The 21429-nt window shown below is 40.2% G+C and overlaps 1 protein-coding gene across 3 annotated transcripts in view; it reads left to right on the top strand.

Annotated features, from left to right (window-relative positions):
* Positions 1-21061, top strand: part of zgc:162952 (PKc_LIMK_like_unk domain-containing protein) — a 36330-nt gene extending 15269 nt beyond the window's left edge. For all 3 annotated transcript variants that reach the window (XM_039620619.1, XM_039620620.1, XM_031734925.2), the window contains 8 exons: positions 8903-9096; positions 9992-10113; positions 12038-12086; positions 13316-13465; positions 17402-17575; positions 17852-17935; positions 18481-18567; positions 19830-21061. In XM_039620619.1, the coding sequence (XP_039476553.1) occupies positions 8903-9096; positions 9992-10113; positions 12038-12086; positions 13316-13465; positions 17402-17575; positions 17852-17935; positions 18481-18567; positions 19830-19934 (965 nt within the window). In that variant the 3' untranslated portion in view covers positions 19935-21061. The remainder of the gene's footprint in view (positions 1-8902; positions 9097-9991; positions 10114-12037; positions 12087-13315; positions 13466-17401; positions 17576-17851; positions 17936-18480; positions 18568-19829) is intronic.
* The last annotated feature ends 368 nt before the right edge of the window (positions 21062-21429 follow it).

Genomic DNA, 21429 nt, shown 5'->3' with positions numbered 1-21429 from the left:
AGCTCACATGATGGTGGGCTGGGGCAATGTGTCACAGCGGTTTCACCTGTCGGCCCCGGTGACAGGAATGACCCACATGTTTTTTCACAAGTTGACTCATGTGATGATTCACATGATCGTTAGTGGGTTAGTGACCCTCAGGGCTACCACCTAGGACAGCCTCACTAGGGATTTATTACCTTTGACTCTCCAACAGTTGTTCTAGAACTAATGAAGCGTCTTGGATGTGAAGCAAAATGTCTTGAAAAACCCTGAGGAAGTTCAGTTGCCTACTTTTTTACTCAGTGATAGGAATGAGTTGTTAGTACATCTTGGTTAAAAAGGTTTCACAGTGTTGAGTTTTGTGTAGATATTTTCTGTAAACGTGTAAATATGAGAGCTTGATGCTGAACTATACACATCTTGTGTGTTAATAATGTAGAGTTTGGACTGCAGGGCGTTCTTTGCACAAAACCCCCCAAAACAAAACAAATTGTTGTTGCTAATGACACCCAGAGCTGCTGAGTGAACAACAGTGTTGCTCACGTCCTGCACATGTTGCACTATTGTATGCATAGAGAAATTGTTCACATGTGACTACAAGTATCAAAGTTGCCCACTTTTGTTAAGTGCTGCAGTTCTGGAAGTGAATATCCAGTTCATTTTCTCATTACAAAAAAAAAAATCATTCATATATTTATGCATACGTTGCCATTGAGTTGTTTTTTTTTTTCCCTGTCCTGTCCAGTAGTGTAGCAATCAGAATTGTTGTCTGAAAGCGAAAAAAGGCCAACAGATTTGCTTTCACGAGTGGAGCATTATGGCATTCGCTATAGCTGTCTACTTGATAGTCATATTCTATTAGAATTTTATTAGGATTTTTTTATGTTGGGTTATTAGAACCACAATGGACAAGAGTGGGGGACAGAAAAGAGAAAAACCCCCCCAAAGGAAGTGAAGTTTGGGAGAAAGTTAACAGAAGGAAAGAACAATAAAGGAGAAAAGAGATGGAGAGAGAAAACAAAAGAGAGAGAGAAAAAGACACAGGGAAACTGCTTCAACACCTGGTTAGAGAAAAAAAAAGAAAACGGCAGAGAAACCACAGCAACAACCAACATATGCAAAAATAACAGTGACAATGTTAGTGAACAGCACACAGTATTAATAATACGTGATATTTTTAGAGGCAGTAGCAGCCCAAGATACTGTGTGTCTGTGCATACCTGTTTGTACACCTGTGTGTTTGAGTGCTAATAGTGGGTGTGAGGAGCCATAGCCTCTCCAGTCAGCACCTAAAGCCGGCATGGATGAGACCTGGGCCCCAGACATCCAGAGGCCCCCCCAGAGCATGATGACCACTGCAGGGACAGTCACGGCACCCACTCAGAGAAGAGCAGAGGAGAGCTTTGGGGGAGGGGTTATGCAGCAGCAGCAGCAGCAGCAGCGACAGTGCAGAATTGGAAGGCGTACACACATTTACATTCCCCTATACACACTGTGTACTCCCAGGTCCAGGCACCAACACCCCCAGAGGGGCAATCAGCCCCCAGAACCCAGGAGATAGTCCCCTTCACTTTAAGGTGGAGACAAGCAGACCGCCCTGATCCCCCTGGCAGGAAGAGCAGCCCACCAGCCCGACCTGACAGCCAGCTCCTCCTCCCGGCCTCCATCCATGGACGGCGAACACATTCAACTTGTCCCAGGTCACAGTTTCCTTCAACTAATGGCTTTGCAAAAAAAAAAGAAAGCATTTTTGTAGTTGGCAACAGCAAAAACATTGTTTCCAGAAACGCGCTTTGCCAATCTGATCAGCTGTTCATACCACTTTCTACGTTGGAATAAACATCAGCGCGAACTATCACATGTGTATCACATGACTTGCAAAAAACGAAAGTGATGTCATTTTTTGTGGGAAACATTTGTGCAACTTTTTTGCATTTACAGTTTTGAGGGATAGACCTCTGAAGTTTCTGTAACTAAAAAAATGTGTAAAACACAAACAATTTTCAATTTTTTTGTAGTTTATTGCACATTTTTACAATTTATGTAGTTAGTATGGACTTAATGCATACATCCATCCATCCATCCATCTTCATCCGCTTTATCCAAGGCCGGGTCGCGGGGGCAGCAGCCTAAGCAGAGAAGCCCAGACCTCCCTCTCCCCAGCCACCTCCTCCAGCTTATCCGGGGGAACACCAAGGCGTTCCCAGGCCAGCCGAGCGATATAATCTCTCCAGCGTGTCCTGGGTCAGCCCCGGGGCCTCCTCCCGGTGGGACATGCCCGGAACACCTCACCCAGGAGGCATCCTTGTCAGATGCCCGAACCACCTCAACTGGCTCCTTTCGATGTGGAGGAGCAGCGGCTCTACTCTGAGCCCCTCCCGGATGGCCGAACTTCTCACCCTATCTCTAAGGGAGAGGCCAGCCACCCTTCGGAGGAAGCTCATTTCTGCCGCTTGTATCCGCGATCTTGTTCTTTCGGTCACTACCCACAGCTCGTGGCCATAGGTGAGGGTACATATTTACATATTTCAATAATATGTAATATGCATACATATTATTGAAATTTGGGATGTAACGGTTGTATTGATGTATAGCAACTTGAAATGCTCCAAAAAATGGCAGTGCAGCATGTAAAAATATAAAGATAAGCTCTGGTGGACTTGGTTCTATGGTGGGCTTTCTGTCTTGCAGTATTAATGGTAATGCTGCGTCACTACTTTGTGATTTCCAAAGACTGCCAATTTGTCCATGACTGGAACTATACACATCTTGTTTGTTAATAATGTAGATCTGTTTGTCAACCACCAAGTGTGGTTGACGACAATGGGGTGCCACAGCTATGCATAGTCTTGCTCTGGGCCTCCCTTATTGATCTGATATCAGCACGTCTGATGCATCAGTGATCCTCTGACCTGCCATCTCTGGTTTTGCAAACTTGCAGATGAAGGCAGAGCTCTGAGGCTCCTGTGGCTCCAAGACAAACGTCACCTCGCTTTGGAAAATCCATGAAGCAATTAACAGCTACTGTGGCTTGGCTCGGGCTAGTTGAAGTGCTCAGCTTTAATGCACCAGGCTGCCGCCAAAAATGTCATGACTAGAGGGCTGTTACGTGCAGATTAACACTCTGCTGCGGTGCAGTTACCCACATCATCTCCATGCTTTATGCCTGAAGTCAGTGTGGCTCTGAGGATCATGTTATCCACTCATATCCTGGCTACAATATCAATTCTTCACAGAACTGGCAGACTGGGGGTTTTTTTTTCCTAGGGAAGTGTGATGATTTTTGATAAAACCACAGAGATTTTCACCCTTTTCTCAGTAATAAACAGAGTTGAAATTTCTTCAGTGAACTCACTCCTCTTTCTGTGATTTTAGTGCAGTCCAAAGCTGAATCTTTGTATTTGAAAGATCTTTTTTTTCTACAGGATTTTGCCAGCTTAGCATTAGATTCAGCTTTTGTGTGAAAACGGAGAAAACCAATAAGGTCATTCGTGTAGCAAAGCCTTCTGCACCGTGTGTGTCTGTCAGAGCAGGTCTATCCTAATTAAAATACTCACCACTCACTGAATGTTCAATTGATTTTCCCAGCTGTAGGTTTTCTATTACATAACAGATATGCATTAGAGGATAATTGGCTAATACTTTAAAAGATCAAATGTTACTTATATTTCTAGTGATTCTGTCAGTTTGTACTTTTTCACTATCTGTTACGTAGTCTAATGTAGCAGAACAGTACAGTCGTGAAAATAACTCCCATGGATGGAATTGTGGAGGTATTTAGAAAAATTTTGAATTTGTAAATGAACAGAAATATATAACCAGATGTACATTTGCCTGTGGCAAAATAAAGCTAACCTAGTCTCTTTCTGCAGAAATGACCTCTTATATTGCACTTTGCATAACTGTCAGCTTGCTTACATTGTTGACAGCTCCTCCATGCATAATTTCTTCAGTTCCACAATGTTTCTGAGTTTCTTGTATGTATTGCTCATGTAGCATTTCAGAGTGATTCACATGTGGGATTTTTGCTAGGTTGTTCCATAACCCATCATTTTGTCTGGTTGGGCTCTTCCTTATTAATTTGCTAACATACCTAAGTATGTTAGCAAATTAATAAGGAAATTAATAAGGAATTATTGAAACATCCTCAGCTCATTTCCTCGCATCGTCATCATCAACATCATATAGCATTTATAGCAGGGTCTTCGATTATAATCTCCCAAGTCCATGAGGCTGATGTGGTATCCAGTCATGGACAAATTGGCAGTCTTTGGAAATCTTCAGCAAATGATGGTGGCTAGAGCAGAATTATTCATTTCAGATTTTAGGGAGATCTTTTTAATCAACCTCAGTGGTGACTGTAACGATTTGTAAATTTTGAAAAATCAATTGCAGTCTTGTAGCATAGGGTTAGGAACTTTTATTTTTGTATATTTTTGTATGATTTCAAAAATCATTGGACAAAGAAATAATCGTTCTAATTGACACACAATAAAAACTATTTACATTCTTTCCAGAAAAAGTTCTGCTTTTCTTCAAAGCTGATGATTCTCTGATGATGAATTGGTTCTCAAAGGGTTACATCCCTTGCTAGAATCAGATATCCACAAGCTTTTATCTGAAGGTCACATAAAGCTTTTTATATATTTTCATCACAGGATACACTTCAATTGAAAGGAGATCACCAGACCTGAGATCAGAGGTTGAAATAACCCTTCTAAAGAGGGTCAGTGGAACCTCATCTGCTATCAGATTCAATTTCTTCGATTTGAAAGTGCGTAAATAACTGTAGGGATACATGCTCACATCGTTGTGTTGTGCTTCTGACTACACATGTCAGTCTTGTCTTTTGGGAAGTTAATGTGTCATCAAGCTCATTACCGGGTGTTTGGTTTAATGAAGAGCAGAAAGCAGCCAAGACCCTTGTGTGATTCTTATTAAATTGGCTTCAAGTGGTAATCTAGGGAGACACTGCACTGATGTCACCTAATGACGTGAAATTCCTGCATTCGCACTTTTCCTAGTGTGAAGCTTTTGACATTCTTCTGTGAGAATCCTCATGTTGAGAGGCAGAGCACTGGAGAAAAATGTTGCCCTGGTGCGAAGTGGTATTTATTGTGCAACTTTCTTGAACGGCATTCCTTATCAGCTGGAAGGACGTCATTGTGGTCATGGCCAGCATGACTATTCCTGTTGAGGGGGTGTATGGTAAGACAGGTCTAACTCACAGCGGGTTGTGATAACAACATATTCCGGCATTTTGTTTGCCTAACCTTCTTGTCTCATGTGTGGGGAAAAACAGAAAAACACATAGCTTGCGCTCTTAAACCTGTCATGGATCATTTGGAGTAACCAGAGCAGCCAAATTATTCTTTGCTTGATGAAAGACTGTTTCAATCTTTATAGTAGTGTTGAAGAGTTAATATGCAGTATGGAAGCACATTCTTATTCTGCCATCTAACTGTGGATGTTGTGGCTGGTAGAAGATCATGACAAGTGGTAAACCTAAAGTGAAGGCTTAAAAATGTTCAGAACCAGCTTATGATGCAACACTTGGAATGTCCACCTTTTCCTGAAATGCGATGACTTTGGAGACAGTGGAGAGGAAAATGAAAGGGAGGGAGAGAAAAGCAGACAGAAACAGAATGTGGAAACGCACAAGAATCTGAAACTGATACATAAATCATGCAATGTGTTTACCTTCAGTTGTAAAAGTAGCCATGTTGCTTCACTGAGTGTGCTGTTACCAGAGCGCACATGACAACACTTCCACTAAATTAATGAAAGTGGCTCCCACTGAATGTGGAACAGCGCAAAAGTGGTCTTCTGTTCAATTTTTTAAATTTTTCACACAGTCCCTTTTATTCAGGGAATTACTCCAGCAGCTTTTATAGTTATATTTTCTTATCAGATTCATTTTGATGAATCTGTTAAAAGACCAGTTAAAAGTTTAGGCTCAGATAGATGGAGACAGACAGTGGATCAAAGAAACATGAAGTTCTCGCTAATGTTATTCAGTAAAATTTGTCAGTTTCCCCCAACAGTGCCAGAAATAATTTCATCTTATTTAGTTACACTTCATCATAATGTGATAACAATGGAGTCTAAAAGCTTGCTGACAGGTTCGAGAGCACGACGTCCTTCATCTGACAAATTTGGGAACCGACCAGTCAAGATGAATAAGGAAGAGAGATGATGGATGGAGGCGGGAGAAAAGAGATGCGGAGAGATTGACAGTTAGATGATGGGGCTGCACTGTAAGCATTTCTCTCTGACAGTGCCAGAGCTGAAAGTGCAGTGATTGTTTAGTCTGAAGCTGAATGAACAAAAGCAGCGTGAATAGCTGGGGTTGATTCCCCGACTTTATTTACAAAACCCTGCCAATTGTTTTAGCGTGTCAGCGTGCGCTTTCCACCAGCGTCATTGTAAAGGCAACTGAGATTGTTGTTGGGGGAAAAACAAACTGACCTTCACTGCTGTCACGCCAGCCCTGTGTGCCTGGAATTGGGTCAGGACTACCCACTTTGGAGTGCAGATGGGTAGGATAACGTTCCCACTGTGAAGATTGCTCTCTGTTCCTTCACAGAGTTACAACCAATATTTTCAAGAACAGAATGAAGAGAATAAGGAAACCATGCTTAATAGTTTTGGCACTATGGCTGGTGGCTCACCAGGCCTAAGTTTATGCCATGGTAAGCCTAGTGTAGGGTCAGGGTTAGCACCTATGATGAATTAGACCTCATAGGGTCGCAAAGAAAGAACTGTAAAGTCAGAAAGTTGACATGACTGGATATCTTTTTACATAGGTCTACAATCATTACGTTAACTACAGTTTTATGAGAATGATGTTGATGGTGGTTTAGTTAGCCCACAGTAAATGGTAAATGGCCTGCATTTGTATAGCGCTTTACTTAGTCCCTAAGGACCCCAAAGCGCTTTACACTACATTCAGTCATTCACCCATTCACACACACATTCACACACTGGTGATGGCAAGCTACATTGTTGCCACAGCTGCCCTGGGGCACACCTTTCAGTAAGTGAACAGAAAGGTAAAACAGTAAAAAACAGTGATGCGCGCGTCTAAACAAAAAGGTCTTCAAGTTAATGACCGGGAAGATAGTCAGGGATAGAGCACAGGACAAACTTTCAATAGTCCCATGTGCTGATTTTCAATATGAAACTTGGGCTGGGGGTTGGGGAATGGAGGTCAAAGGGTGTGGGTCGACTCAGAAATCCCACAAAACAACAAAACACACAATGCATAGTTTGCGTCTTAATAACTTCTCTGGAGCCTTAGACAGTAAATGGGGAGTTTCTAGTAAACAACCTCAGGGCTGATTCATAGCCCCCGCTATGTTGGGGTGGATAGCTAGAAATAATAGATGATGAAACTTTGCACAGTATACAGTTAGTAGTATGCTGTGTGTGTGTGTGTATGTGTGTATGTGTACGTGTGTGGCTTTTTTGTTGACTTGCCCTGAGTTCACAGTTGAACACGAATGCAAACTCTAAGACACTGATCACTTCATCATCATATGGTGTAAGGGCCTGTGTGGACGTCTGCTGCCTGCCAGCCTGTTTGTGGACTTGGTCACGGCAACACTATACTACAATGCACCAACGATAAACACGCTCTTCCAACTCACTTAAAACAGACTTTCAAGACGGTTGAACAGAAATCTCCTTGTCTGTGTCCACGTCTGAAAACCGGACTTGAAGTTCTCGTTACTGTCTTAGCTCAAGATGCAGGACATATATAACAGTCTTATTTATTGGTAATTCATTGACAGTCCAGATTGACTCTTGACTGTGTTGTGTTGTAGATAGAAATTGTTACTAAACAATTTTTGGAAAGATTCTATGTTCAGCAAGCAGCCCTGCACTCATTTTAAGCATTTTAAAACTCTTTTTTTTATCACCTTTGCTGCAGCCTGTTAAGTGGAAGCGTTTTCCCTCATCTGTGCAGCCTAGTGTAAGTGTGAAATTAGACCTTTTGTGAGCGTCTCTTTGATCTGTAGTTGCTTTCATGCTGTTAAATGCATAAATTGCCCTTTTGGTTGGTGTGTTCAGTTCAGCAGCAGTGAGCAATACATATGCACTCTAATATACAGTCCTGATCAAAAGTTTAAGAGCACTTGAAAAATGGTAAAAAAAAATCATATTTTGCATGGTTGGATCTTAACAAGGTTCCAAGTAGAGCTTCAACATGCAAGAAGAAGAAATGGGAGTGAGACAAAACATTTTATGAGCATGTTGTTTATTGAAAATAACGCTTAAACTGAAACAGAGTTGGAATATGTTTATCCCAGTGTAAACATAATTATCACAGATGGTTTAAGTGCATGTTGTGAGCATGTGAATGGCATTTATATGTGCTTTGCAACAAGTGAATAACGGTGCCATAATCAGCTGCCTCTTTAGTGAGTTTGTCATCCTGAGGATGAACTCCAGCTCCGCCTTCATGGTCTACAGCTGGGAGGTTTAGTCCCTGCTCTGCAGCTTTGGAGAGCAACATAGCAACATCAGCCCTCCACCAACTCAGTGGAGCGGCTTTCTAAGATTTTGTGCCCTAAAGGTAATTTCAACATGCAGTCGAAGATGGTGGAGGTTTTGTACAAGCCTGCCTTGACTTGCCCTAACGTCACCTAGAAAGACACTAGATGGAAAGAAGCAGTGTTAGCTGGTTGATCCTTTCAAGTCTAAGTCTCATTGGTGATGAGCTTAATTCCAAAAATACATTTAGCAAAACTGTCTACATTCCCAGAGTTTTTTATTTAACATTGCAGAGGCACAAAGTGATTCTTTTCTCTACCTGTTTGTTGTGAAAATGAACTAATAACTATAATAACTAATCCTAGGACAAAAAACATTATCTTGTAGAGGGCTGACCCTAACCTTTCAGTCTCTGTTTTCCCAGCGGACATCTCCACGATGTGTGATGTGGACGTGTCATCAGAGCCCACCAGTCCCACCCTTTACGGTGAGTCTTCAGACAAATACTACCATGTGGAGCGATGGCAGAAGCTTCGCACGGCTGTCCGTAAACTGGAATTCTGGGAAAATTTCAGCGCTGAGCTCATCGGGAGTGGCTTCTTCTCCAAAGTCTATAAGGTATTTGTTCTGCCCCCTCCACCCTTTCTGTTTTGCCTTGTCAGCTTGCGAATGCCATCAGAGCCTGCTTTGTCCAAGCCACTAATTGGGACATTCTTGCCATTCTGTAATTGGCCCACCAGCTTTGGGGACCTTCGGTTTTCAGTACTCAACCCCAGCTGACACCTTACATAATTCTTCTGCTGGAACAGAGCTATTGGAAGAGCAATTTAAAAAAAAAAACCATTTAGACTTTGTCCCTGATGAAATGAGTTAGAAAGAGGCCATGGGATGGGTGAGTGAGTCAAAGTCAGCACTTTGCCCAGAAAGAGTGCTCTCTGATTTTGGACTTTTGTTCCAGTTGCCAATGATGGAATAAGACTATTACCTCTTAGAAAAAAAGGGAAAGTATAAAACATGCGTAAGCTTTGCTAATATAAAAAATAATAAATAAATAAATAAATAACAATAAGTACTGTCACAGTACAGTAGTTATAAAGTGGTAAACTATCCATAGATGCCTTTTTTTGTACCAAACAGTGAGCAAGTGTTTTAATATTAGAAAACTGGGTATTTTAACATGAGAGTCTATGGGGATTAACTCTCTTTTGGAGCCACCCTCAAGTGGCCGTTAGAGGAACTGCAGTTTTTGCACTGCCATATTTGCTTGATTCTTTTCAGCTGCTGGGAGTACTTAGTTTACTCACTTTGATTTAGTTGTGCTACTGTCATTATCTACTGATGTGTTTGGTTTTATGTATTATCCTTTGTGCTGATGTGGACATGTTGGCAGCTGTGGATAAGTTATGCAGGGACAGCGGCTGTCACACTATCCCCACTGTATCACTTCTGGCCTCAGCATCTATAACCACCACTTCTTCCACTCCTGCTAACGGCCACCAACACTATCCTTTAGGTGATGCACAGGACCAATCGAAAAGTGATGGTAGTGAAGATCTACAAAAACGATGTGGACCAAGACAGCATTGTACGAGAGATCAGCCTGCTGCAGAAGCTCTCCCACCCCAACATTGTCAGGTAACAGCCCCCCCGTATCACCTGCATGCTGTACTCCTGTTGTGGTTTATCTAGTAGGCTCTGCTCTGCTAAAAGCAAAGAAAACGCTTGAGGATTTCCCTCCCAACACATGCAATCTCTCCTCTCTGTCTCACCAGGCTCTACACCCTCCCACTCATCACTCTTTTCTCCATCACAGCTTCACAGTCTGTAAATTGGGTAGCAGGATTGTTGGCAGTTGTACTTATTAAACAGTGTAATGGCAATACCTTAACACATATTATATTTAGTAGTACTAAACAGTTTTTAAAGGGTTCACAGTGTTATGGTAATTTTGTTGACAATTACTGAAAAAATGGACTCCAGGGCATCGTGTACAATAAACAAAGGCATCCATATATGCACAACATCCAAATATCTGTTTTCTCATCAGGAACATTTGTCAAAATGCCCACCCACTCATCACTGTTATATAATAACCTTCATATGGTACCAGTTCAGTATTAATGTAATGCTTTTTTGTGGAAACCCCCTTGGGATTTCAAAACAAACAAACACGAGTATCCATTTTGCAAAAGTGAGGTAGGTTTGATGGGCTCTCTTTGGCTGCAGATTGCCAAGTTAGCAGTTGTACATCAGATGAGCTGAAAGATGTCCTGGATGTGTTCACAGCTTTAACAGTGATTTTATTTCTGAGTGGCCAAAAACAACCAGGCAATTCTAGCTGGCAAAGTTTGAGAAGAAGTCTGCTTGTGGGTGCATGGCAGTTGAATGTTTTTCTGCTTAAGATACACAGAGCAGGCACTGTGAGCATAGTAGCAGAACTAAATATAATTGGTATATGTGATCTGAACTAACAAGAGGAAGAGAGAAAAATCACTTGCAGTCATTTAACTAGCTTTGTTTCTGAATATAAACTACTTCACTTGGAAGTTGGTAGTTTGGTAGCATGGCGTGTAGCCTTATGTATGTAAATGAGATCCTGGTGCTTTTATCTGGAGCAGTGACATAAGGTGCAAAGCCAGGCAGACGTAATGTTTACCTAAGCAATCGCACTTTAGCCATTTAGCAAGGTCAAAGTGGTAAGGTTATCAAAGAGTAGCTCATTATCGTACAGCCAGCTGTGATGAAAGCAGTACCTGGCACGCACCGATCTGCGTAAGCTAAAGTCAAAAAGATATACGAGTGATATTTCTTGGAGTTGTCAAAGACGTCGGCTGTTTGTGTGAATCAATTAATAAACAGGGCTTTATTTTAATTGTTCCTGAATTTATTATGTAAGTTCAGTTAAGTTCATTTAAGGTCACTTTACAGATGGGCAGGACTGATCATGTACAAGCTGCCTAGTTCTTCCTAATGTTATAATTTTATTATTAGCCATAGCTGGTACGTTAATAGACTCCTTACATGGTGTAATGGCTCATAGTTAAACAGTTAACATTTGTGCCTTCAGATTAACATTTATGACTATTTAATACTATTTAATACAATGTTGTTGATACAGGAGCTTTACTGACCTTGTGAAATTAATTAAAGTGTACACTGTTGTAAACAACATGTGCTTGCTACTGACAAGGGGAGAGGCTGTATGCCTGTCTGTCTGTAGCTCTGCTGTTTGAAGTTGTGTGAACATGGCACTGTTGGTTTCAGCATTGTTGCAAATGAGATTATCTACTCTACTTTACTATATACACTATCAAATCCATAAAGGAAAGAATATGGCATTCTTTATTTTCCTATTGATACCATGTTTTTTTGTGTTTTCATCGAATTTGTTAACAGTATTGGCTACAGACAAGATTGCAACAATTTACCACCAAAAATCTTCTTGTAATGTAGACATTGTTCCCTCTGGTTTGAGTGGCATTTCCATAAATGACTTAATTTTACACTTTATTTCAATAACAAGACAAACAATTGATTAACACAGCTCTGCTTATTCCAGGTATTTGGGAATCTGTGTGAAAGAAGACAAACTCTATCCAATCTTAGAGGTGAGTTCCACTCTTTTTTTCACCTATTGTGAGTCATTGTTAAGGTGTATACCTGCAGGCTGGCTCTGTTAACACAACAAATAACACTGATATGAACTGAGAGTGATAATGAAATGTTGAGTTTATTCAGGCACCGGGTAACCAAACTGGGTTTGCTGCTATCACTCTAACATGTTACATCTCCTTAGTTTCTTGTTTCAACAAGAACATTTTATTGATTAAAAAAATCTTTTCATTTTATAATGAATACCCATTTATTTTTAGGGGATTTTTTTTTACTACATTTTATTGTTCTACACAGATAACAGGGTGGTGAAAAGCAACAAAAGCCATAAATGTACTGCCACAGTATACTAACAGTTATTTAAAATGCTTGAAGATAGATACATTGTTGCCCAGTATCTATGTGGGCAACAATGTATGATAGCATGTTTTTAAGTCTTGACTGTTTAGAAAAGTTGGACCTAGCCCCTGTAGCCACAGAGTTTGGACCTTTTCCATCTTTTTTATTTTTTAAATAATATATAATATATATAATATTTAAATAATTGGATTTTTTGGTATTTGGTAAGGGCTGTAAAACTATCACTTGCTAGCTAGCTTAGTTAGCAAATTCATCTTCAGTTCCCTGTGATATTAAAGGTGATGTAAATTTTGACTAGCAAACAACAAAAATAGGCTTAAAACTAATTTAGCTTACAAAATAAAAGTAGTGGCTTAAGTGTTCGCGTCTTTGAGGATAACTGAACAACAACAACAACACCTTGAAGCGGCCATGCCGTAAATAAATATAATTTTAGCTCTTAATATAGTTAATAATGTTATACTCATTTAATTTTATATTTAATTACATTCATATAAATTTATAAGGACCAGCTAATTTTTGTACCAAACTTTATTTCTGCCATCAATCTAAACATTTTAACAAGTTTTTAGCATGTCCACATTTTTTTTTACAACTTAATAACTCCCTAAAACAAACTTAAAATTATTATTTTAATTTTTATTAAAATAAAAAAGATCAAATTGAAAAAAGTCAATTAAAAAGGTGTTTTCTTATAACAAGAAAAGTTTCCTTTTAGATTGGAATAAACTAATTTGTCTAATTTATTTTACAGTAATGTGAAAATGATTTTATTATTTGAAGACAGTTTCTTGTTACAAGAAAAACCTTTTAATAGAAAAGTTTGTAAAAAAATAAGTCTTCATGTATTTCCTGGATGTTTCAGTATGTAAACGGTGGCTGTCTGGAAGAGCTTCTGGCCAGGAAAGACGTTCCCTTGTGCTGGAGAGAGAAGGTGGACTTGGCCTGTGATATAAGCAGAGGAATGATCTACCTGCATTACAAAAACATTTATCACAGAGACCTCAATTCTAAGGTGAGACACACATTTAAATTGATTTGCATTGATTTGCTTCTTTGTGTAGTTGTTCATATTTTAACTGCACTCTTTTTGTTATTAATAAACTGCTCAGATTAAATTATTTTCAGCCCGAAATAGAAACCTGTGATCTCCTAGTTTCAGTTAAATGAGCAGACCCTGACATCATCCTTTCTAGGCCGCTCTTGTAACAATCACGAGGCCTTGCAGAGGAGCCGGTGTGTAGGTATGCTTGTGTGCGTAAGTGCTGTCCCTCCTTCAGTTGCCAGGCTTCCCTGAAGAAGCAGTCAGTAATGCAGAGTCACAACGTGATGACAGTCGCTATTATCATGTAAAGAGGTTGTTGCTATGTAAGTGCTGTTGCTGCACATATAACTGCTGCTGGGACTCCCCCACCCTTACCCTACGCATGTTACCCTGAGGCTACTCTTTTGGCTCTGTCCTCGTGCAGTTTTTTTTTTTTTCAGGGTTTGTTGGATTTACGTCACAGAAACCTGATGGATGCATCCATAATGTTGGATCAACGTGGGAGAATTACAGGCTAGGCAACCACTGCTAACAGACCAATAGAATAGCAGAAATCTTGAACCAGATTTTCAATGTCAAAAGTGATGATGAAAATGGCTAGCCTGTTTTTTTTAATAAGAATTTCAGATGAACGATATCAGAGCAGATTATCTGTCATAGATGATTAAACAGTATAAACAACATATTATACTCAAATAAGTCATTTAAAAAGTATTGCTGTATAAAATATCACAGGGTCATAAATGAGTCCACTTAGGGTCAAGCTTAGGGTCACTCGAGGATTTCTGTGCAGTGTCTAATGTGATGTTTGTGAGTCTGCTTTTATGTATTTTATACTGAGTGGGATGAGTTTTATGTCGCATTTAGTTTGTAATGGCTTGAAGATTTAAGTTAGAAGACATTAAGAGGACTTAAGCAGTTACCCTTAAGTGAATCCTTAGTCTTGAAATGATCTGAGATATTTAGAACCTGTGTTGAATGTAAATAAACACAGGATGCAATGAGAAAACGTACCATTTAAAAAAAAAAAAAAAAAATTCATTTTGAATTCACTGGCAGCAGGACATCTCAAAAAAGTTGGAGCAGGTTCAGCTACAGGCTGGAAAAGTAAGTGATGCTAAAAAAAAAAGAATAAAAGCTCCAAGAAGATTTTGAAACTCAACTGGCAACAGGACAGTAACACGACTGGATAAAAAAAAAGAGCATGAGCAAAGACGGGCACAAGTTGACCCATCAAAAAAAACTGTCTACAAATTGTGGAACAATTTGAAAATGTTCCTCATTGTAAAATTGCAAAGACTCTGAATATTTTGTCATGTACAGTCTAGAATATCACCAAAAGATCTGGAGAAATCTCTATGAGTGTGGACAAAGCCAAAAGTCAATAGTGAAAGCCTGTGATCACTGCATGGGCTTAGGAAGACTTCTAGAAGTCGTCGTCAGTGATCACAGTTCAACGTGCCTTCCACAAACATGGTCATGCAAAGAAGAAGCTATACTGTATGTGAATATGATTCAGGAAGGTTGCTGTCTTCTCTGGGCCAAGGCCTTTTTAAAATTGAGTGAAAAAACTGCAACAGAACAAAGTGAAATTTAAAATTCTTTTTGGAAAACATGGATGCTGCGTCCACTGGACTAAAAAGGAGAGGGTCCATCTGACTTATCCGTTACCAGTGCTCAATTCCCAGTTTGAATCTCTAATGTTATGGGGTTGCATTAACACTGCATATCAGGAAAAGATAAGATGTACAACAACATATATGCTGCCATCCAGACAGTGTATTTTCAGATAAGGCCTGCATATTTCAGCAAGACAATGCTAAACCACATACTGCAGTTTACATGGATTCACAGTAGAAGAGTCTGGGTGCTGAGCTGACCCGACTGCAGTCCAAACCTTTCACCATCACAAAACATCATGAAACAAAAAATATTGCAAAGAAAATGCAGGACTGTTGAGCATCCTCTATCAGACAAGAATGGGACATCATTCCTTTCCCATGAGTCCATCAGCTGGTCTTTACAAATTCAAGACATTTACAGACTGGTGTTAAAAGAAAAACTGTTACACAGAGGTAAACACAGCCATGTGCCAACTTCTTTTTAGATGTGTTTCTGTCTGTCTAAGCGCTTTGGGGTCCTTAGGGACTAGTAAAAGCGCTATATAAATACAGGCCATTTGAAATTGAAAATAAGCAGATATTTTTCCTAAAATGTTAAATATTTTTTGTTTTTCATCTTCAGTTATGAGTAAAATATGGGTTTATGAGATTTCCAAATCATTGCATTCTCTTTTTACATTTTATGCAGCGTCCAGACATTTTCAGAATTGGTTTTGTATTTTGTAGGCTTTCTGCTTTTTGCCCCATTAATGAAATGAACAGATAGGATTGACAGTCATTTTGTTCTGTTTCAGGCTAGTGGTGATACAATTGTTGGGTGCCAATACCAACATTTAGTTCAAGTGTGAATTTAAAGTAAGAAAGCCCCCCCTGGCCACGTCAGATGATGATCTGATTACTGCAGAGCATCATCTTTATAAACGTAACCACTGTTAAACTATCCAATAGCTAATAATTACTTATAATTAACAAGTAATTTCATTACTAACATATTAATAAATACATCTAATTATTTAAATCAGAGATTAATTAGAGAACTGTATGTGTGAGCTCTGAGCTGCCAGCATTAAAATAAGAAGTATCAAAGTGTTAAGTAAGGTTATACTTCACATGAGAACTCCGTGCTGGCCACTAGAAAGACTGCAGGTTCATGGCAGTTTTGTGTACACTTTACAGACCAGGAAGTTCAGTTTATCTCTGTCTCCTAGACTCGTTTTTTTCTTTTGATTTGTTGACAACTTCTAAATTAAAAAAAAATCCACAAATATTTATGATATAAAACATATCTCGTTCAGCTTGGTCTCGACTTAGGACGCCTGTTTTGTGGTGAAAGAAGGATTACATGAAATTAAGTTGCCAACTTGACAAATCCAATTAGGTTGGTAGACGTGTGCAGTTTGTGATGTCAGTGCTTCAGGATGTCCAAAAGGCCAGTTGCCTCCCAGATCCCCTGAATTAATGCAGTCTTTGTTAAAGTGTCTGTGAAAGTTAAACTTGAATGAAAGTTTGAGCTCTTTGAGCAGTTGGTCAGGTTCTTGCATTACTGGGGATTTTCCACTTTAGTTCCCCAAACTGTTGCCTTGCTTGGCAGAGAGGTAAGGGGTTGTGGCTAAATTTAGAGCTGGATTCTGGGACTGAAGTAGTTTTCCTCCACGTAATGTCACGTAATAACAGGCTGCTGGATGGAAAAGGCTTCATGTGCAGTGGAAGCCAAATGGCAACTATTTCACTTCCACACACGCCCAGCGAAGCTTAAAAACAGAAGAAAATGGGTTTACATACATGCAGAGCCATGCATCAACGTTATACCTTTACATTGCAGACCTGATGTTATTATGCAACAACAGCTCTGAGCTGCTCTCCCACTTCCTGCCTCTGATCACACTTTCTGCTCTCGGCCTCTAAACTCAAGTCTACCAGGGTTTGTCTTTTTCCACAGTTTGCTGGTCTTATTAACATCTAAATATGAAGGAACCAGTCAGTGTGATGGAGGCTGACCTTTGGCACACTGAATCTCTGGTCGGTCAGTTATTTAGTCGGCTGAAAAGGTGCTGCCAGCAGATCCTATTGAATCTATTGACAAGTGAAGAGACTGTTTGTGACTGTGTGGCAATGATTCCAGGAAACACATGCACTACACACAATAGAAGCCCATACAAAGACTAAAGACGGTGGAAAAAACAAGCGGTTGATGGTCCTGGTTGTTAAGCCTTACACTGCCCTCTGCTGGGACAAACATCCCATTGCAGTCCTGCTCCTCAGTGTCCTCCTCGTGTCTCTGTAGAACTGCCTGATCCGGGTGACGTCTCGGGGACGAGAGGCTCTGGTGACAGACTTCGGCCTGGCCAGGGAGGTGGTGGAGCTGCCAGTGAAAGACACTGGCAGGAAGCTCTCTCTGGTGGGCTCGGCTTTCTGGATGGCCCCCGAAATGCTCAGAGGAGAGCTATATGACCGCAAGGTAATAGTCCTGTTTCTCGTATTAGTATGTGTTACACACAAGAAGTATTTTTGCTATTTTTTAGCATTTACATTTTTTTCTTATATGTCAGACAGTGTATTTATTAACAAGATACAATAAAGTAAAGCAGCACATTGTGGGAAGCTGCGTCTTTAATGTAAAATGGCAAAAGTCAGATTTATTTAGTTTATTCTTTGAAGTATTCTCTGATATGTTTTTCATGTTCTAAGAGGAAGACAAAAAACCCCAATATGTTTGATGTCTGACTTATTCCAGGTGGATGTTTTCTCCTTTGGCATTGTGCTCTGTGAAATCCTGGCCAGGATCCCTGCTGACCCTGAAATACTCCCGAGGACACAGGTAGAGCTCACTGTACCACAGCAGAGACCATGTGCTGCTGAAGTGTAACGTGAATATTCAAAAGTGGGAGTTAGTTATTGCCCACTTTTACTAGTTAAACTAGTTAAAAAGATGTCTAAACAACCCTGAGAATGGAATGTCTCCAATTTAAAATGTTAATGGAGTGGATGTGTGGCTATCTCCTCACTGCTACCCATGGAGCTAATGTATTTAAAAAGAGTGCGTTAAATTAAACCAGTGATTGTGTCATCATATCCAAGTTTGAGTCGATGCGTTTAAGTTAGCTCAAACATGGTCCATGATGTGTTGACTCGTGGGCTTACCGACTTTATAGATATGTAACTGGAAGTGTGGCTGTGACAGTGATGTCTTTTAAAGCTGATGATTGGCTGAGTAGTGTAGTGCTTGGGGTTTGTGATTAACTCAAGCCGAGCTGTGAAAGATACAAACTGATGCAATTTTAGCAGAACTTAGGTGACAGAACATTTTTGTATACACAGTGAAATATTTCTTGTTATGACACATGGACTGTTGATGTGTTTCAGGACTATGGGCTGGATGTGAAAGCTTTCAGGGAACTGGTGACAGACTGCCCACAGCGCCTCCTGGAGTTGGCAGCCAGCTGTTGTATGGTATGTGGATCAGAGGAGATGAAAAACCTGAAAATGCTTGAAATAAAAGTGATGATATACATTTATACTTTGAGATATTTAGTATGTTTTTCAAGTCAAAAAAGGACATCTGGCTTAGGGAGACTTTGCTTTATTTTGACTCAAAATAAATTCAGATTGAGGAGTTGATGATAAATTGTGGATTTTCTCTTCCTGTTTTTTCCCCCTGTGCTATATTTCCATTTATTCCACAAGTTTGAAACATTTTGTGGCAATTCAGTTTTCTGCCGTTTCTTGTCAGGACTGAGCTTATGAAAGCAGTGTTTCCAGCAGGTAGAATGTACTTTGGCAGGCTGCGTGATCCTCCACACTTTGGAAGTTCAGCTGCTGCCCGCAAGCTAGTCCCAGCTATTCTGTCTCATGCTTTTGTCTCAGGAGCCAGGTTGCCGTGCTCTCTATCACTTCGGTGGCAAGCTTGATTTTGTTAGCAGGCTTCAACAACTCTCACTGGCTTGGGAATGAGACTCTTCCTGTTGATCAATTTGTTGTCAGTGTGGACAGCCAGGTGCTTGTACTCCTCCACCTCATCCACTTCCTGTCCCAGCACAGACACCACTCATTCAGCCATCCTCTTCATTTTGAAACAGGCGATTCCTCCCTGACCACTTCAAAAAGTCATCCTTTTTGTACTCCTCCTTCCCATCACGTATACATTCACCCACTGCAGACTCTTTACATTATTTTAGTTGGTCACATGATCTGCAGTTATGGAGACAGCACAGTCTTCTGGAGCTCCTGTAAATCACAGAGAGTACAGAGAGGTGCCCTGTGGGTCACAGAGTAGCAGCAGGCAGTACCAGGACAAGGCAGCAGGGCTGGTCAAACTCTCCAGCTGTCTCCTAACCGGGTGGGAAGACAAAATCATTGAAGGTAGTGAGGACGCGTGGAGGCTGTGGTGTGTGGTGCTGGGGGCAGCAGAGGGCTGTAACTCGACATGCCGAAGAAACTGTTCAGCTCATTTGCTCTCTCCAGGCTGTACCCTGGCTGTCTGTCACCAGTGATTTCTTCAGTCCACTTATTTTGCTCTGCTCGAGTTTGCCCTCCAGTCTCTTCTTGTAGGAAACCTTGTGATCGCTATAACAATCACATCAGCAAAAAGCTTCAGACATGACAATACTTAATAGTAAGCTGTGATTAGTAGGTCCTCTGTACTTTCCACCAAGGTTTTCTTATAAGTATTGAAACTCACCTCTTTTTCTTAATTTCCTCTCTCCCAATCTAAGGTGGAGTCCTTCCGACGGCCAGCATTCACAGAGCTGTTGGATGATTTAGGAGAGGTTGCTGAGACCCTGGAACTTCCTCCCAAATCTGACGTGGATACGAGCTGAGCAGCGGATCAGGGAAGCCCGCCTACCCAGCATTAGGACCGCAGACTGTGGGGTTACTATTGCTCACTGTCTGGACAGGAAGCAGGACAGATGTGAATTTTTTTTTTTTAAAAATTAAAAAAATGGAAGTTTCTGTGGCATCAACTCTTCTCCTCTGAGGTGCTGCAGATATTCAGATCTAGATGTTTTTTCAGGAGTGGTGGATGCTCCCGACTTGCCATGGACACTTTGATTTGACCCAGCAGTGTTCACATGATTATTAGTTCAACTTGTACTGTGTTTTTTTCTTGACTAAAAGGGCCCTCTCCTCTCACTCGACTCCTTCTGGTGTTTGTGATTTGTTTGTAACCGACGGCGCAGACCAAATCAGGTCTGTTGATATATTTTCCTCTTCTGTCCGCTCTGCCTGTGTCATTCCAAGCAGGAAATGAGAAAGCTCTGCTCTCTATTAGGCTTTCAATAGTGACAACTTCATACACAACGGGGAACAAAAATAGCCGTGGAAACATTGATTTTAAGTTTGATTTTGAGAGTTGGTTTCATGTTAACAATTTATAGGCACGGTTACGAGTCAGTATGAGTCTAAGATATTTATTTTCACGAAATAATTCTTTTTATCGTATACCGAAAACTTCAAACATATCCCCTTTTTTCTAGCAACAAGACTGTTTTTTAAGCTTGTGGATTGTCAGGTGATTTTACAAAAAAAAACAAACTTCAGATTTTGTTGTTATTTTGTGCAGTTACTCTGAGCTGAATGTGTGTATGTAAATAGTCAAGCTTTGCTCATTTTATTTTTAAATCTGGCACCTTTTATGGGGTTTGACAGGGTCCATAATCTTTTCTGTTTAATCTGTTCTGGTTTTGTGTGTGGTCTCAAAAACTTTTAGGCAGCTACATTACCAACTCCTTTGGTTTCTTATCCTTTTTAAAAAAAATATTTTCTGCCTTTTTTGATGAAAAATAAAACAAAACTTTTATTTCTTGTTTAGCAGTTTAGCTTTCTAGATTTGAAAGTATAAATATTCATCTGCTTTCAGAAGTTTCTGATTCATCCTTCCAGTATGGGAAACAAATGGAACCATTTTCATTTGAACTACTTAAATAAACATGGAAAGTAAACTTTACTTGTGTCTTGTGTTCCCTCTCATTCACTGTGCCTCTCTGTGTATCTACATGAACACGCAGAGCAATGCCTTTATTAAAGGGAGATTCTGTCATAATCTATAATGATATAATAATGATATTGAGGCTGATCTAGCAGAGCTTTTTCACTTTCCTTTAATGAGAAGTGTACAGAGGTTGGCTGCAGTTCTGATGGGGATGCAGCAGAGGGTGCACATGAGCTAGAACTCAATGAATGGACCTAAATCAGCTCAGTTTAGAAGAAAAAAAAAATGATTTTAGTTGTCTTAAGTACAGAATTTATAATCTATCCAAACTGAAATGAAGTCACACTTATGTCCTCTAGTTTATCTCGCAATGAAGCTGCTAA

This window comes from Oreochromis aureus, linkage group 12 (assembly GCF_013358895.1).
Source record: "Oreochromis aureus strain Israel breed Guangdong linkage group 12, ZZ_aureus, whole genome shotgun sequence".
Taxonomy (NCBI): Eukaryota; Metazoa; Chordata; class Actinopteri; order Cichliformes; family Cichlidae; genus Oreochromis; species Oreochromis aureus.
Note: the sequence above shows the minus strand (reverse complement) of the source record. Positions and strands in the feature narration are given on the sequence as shown.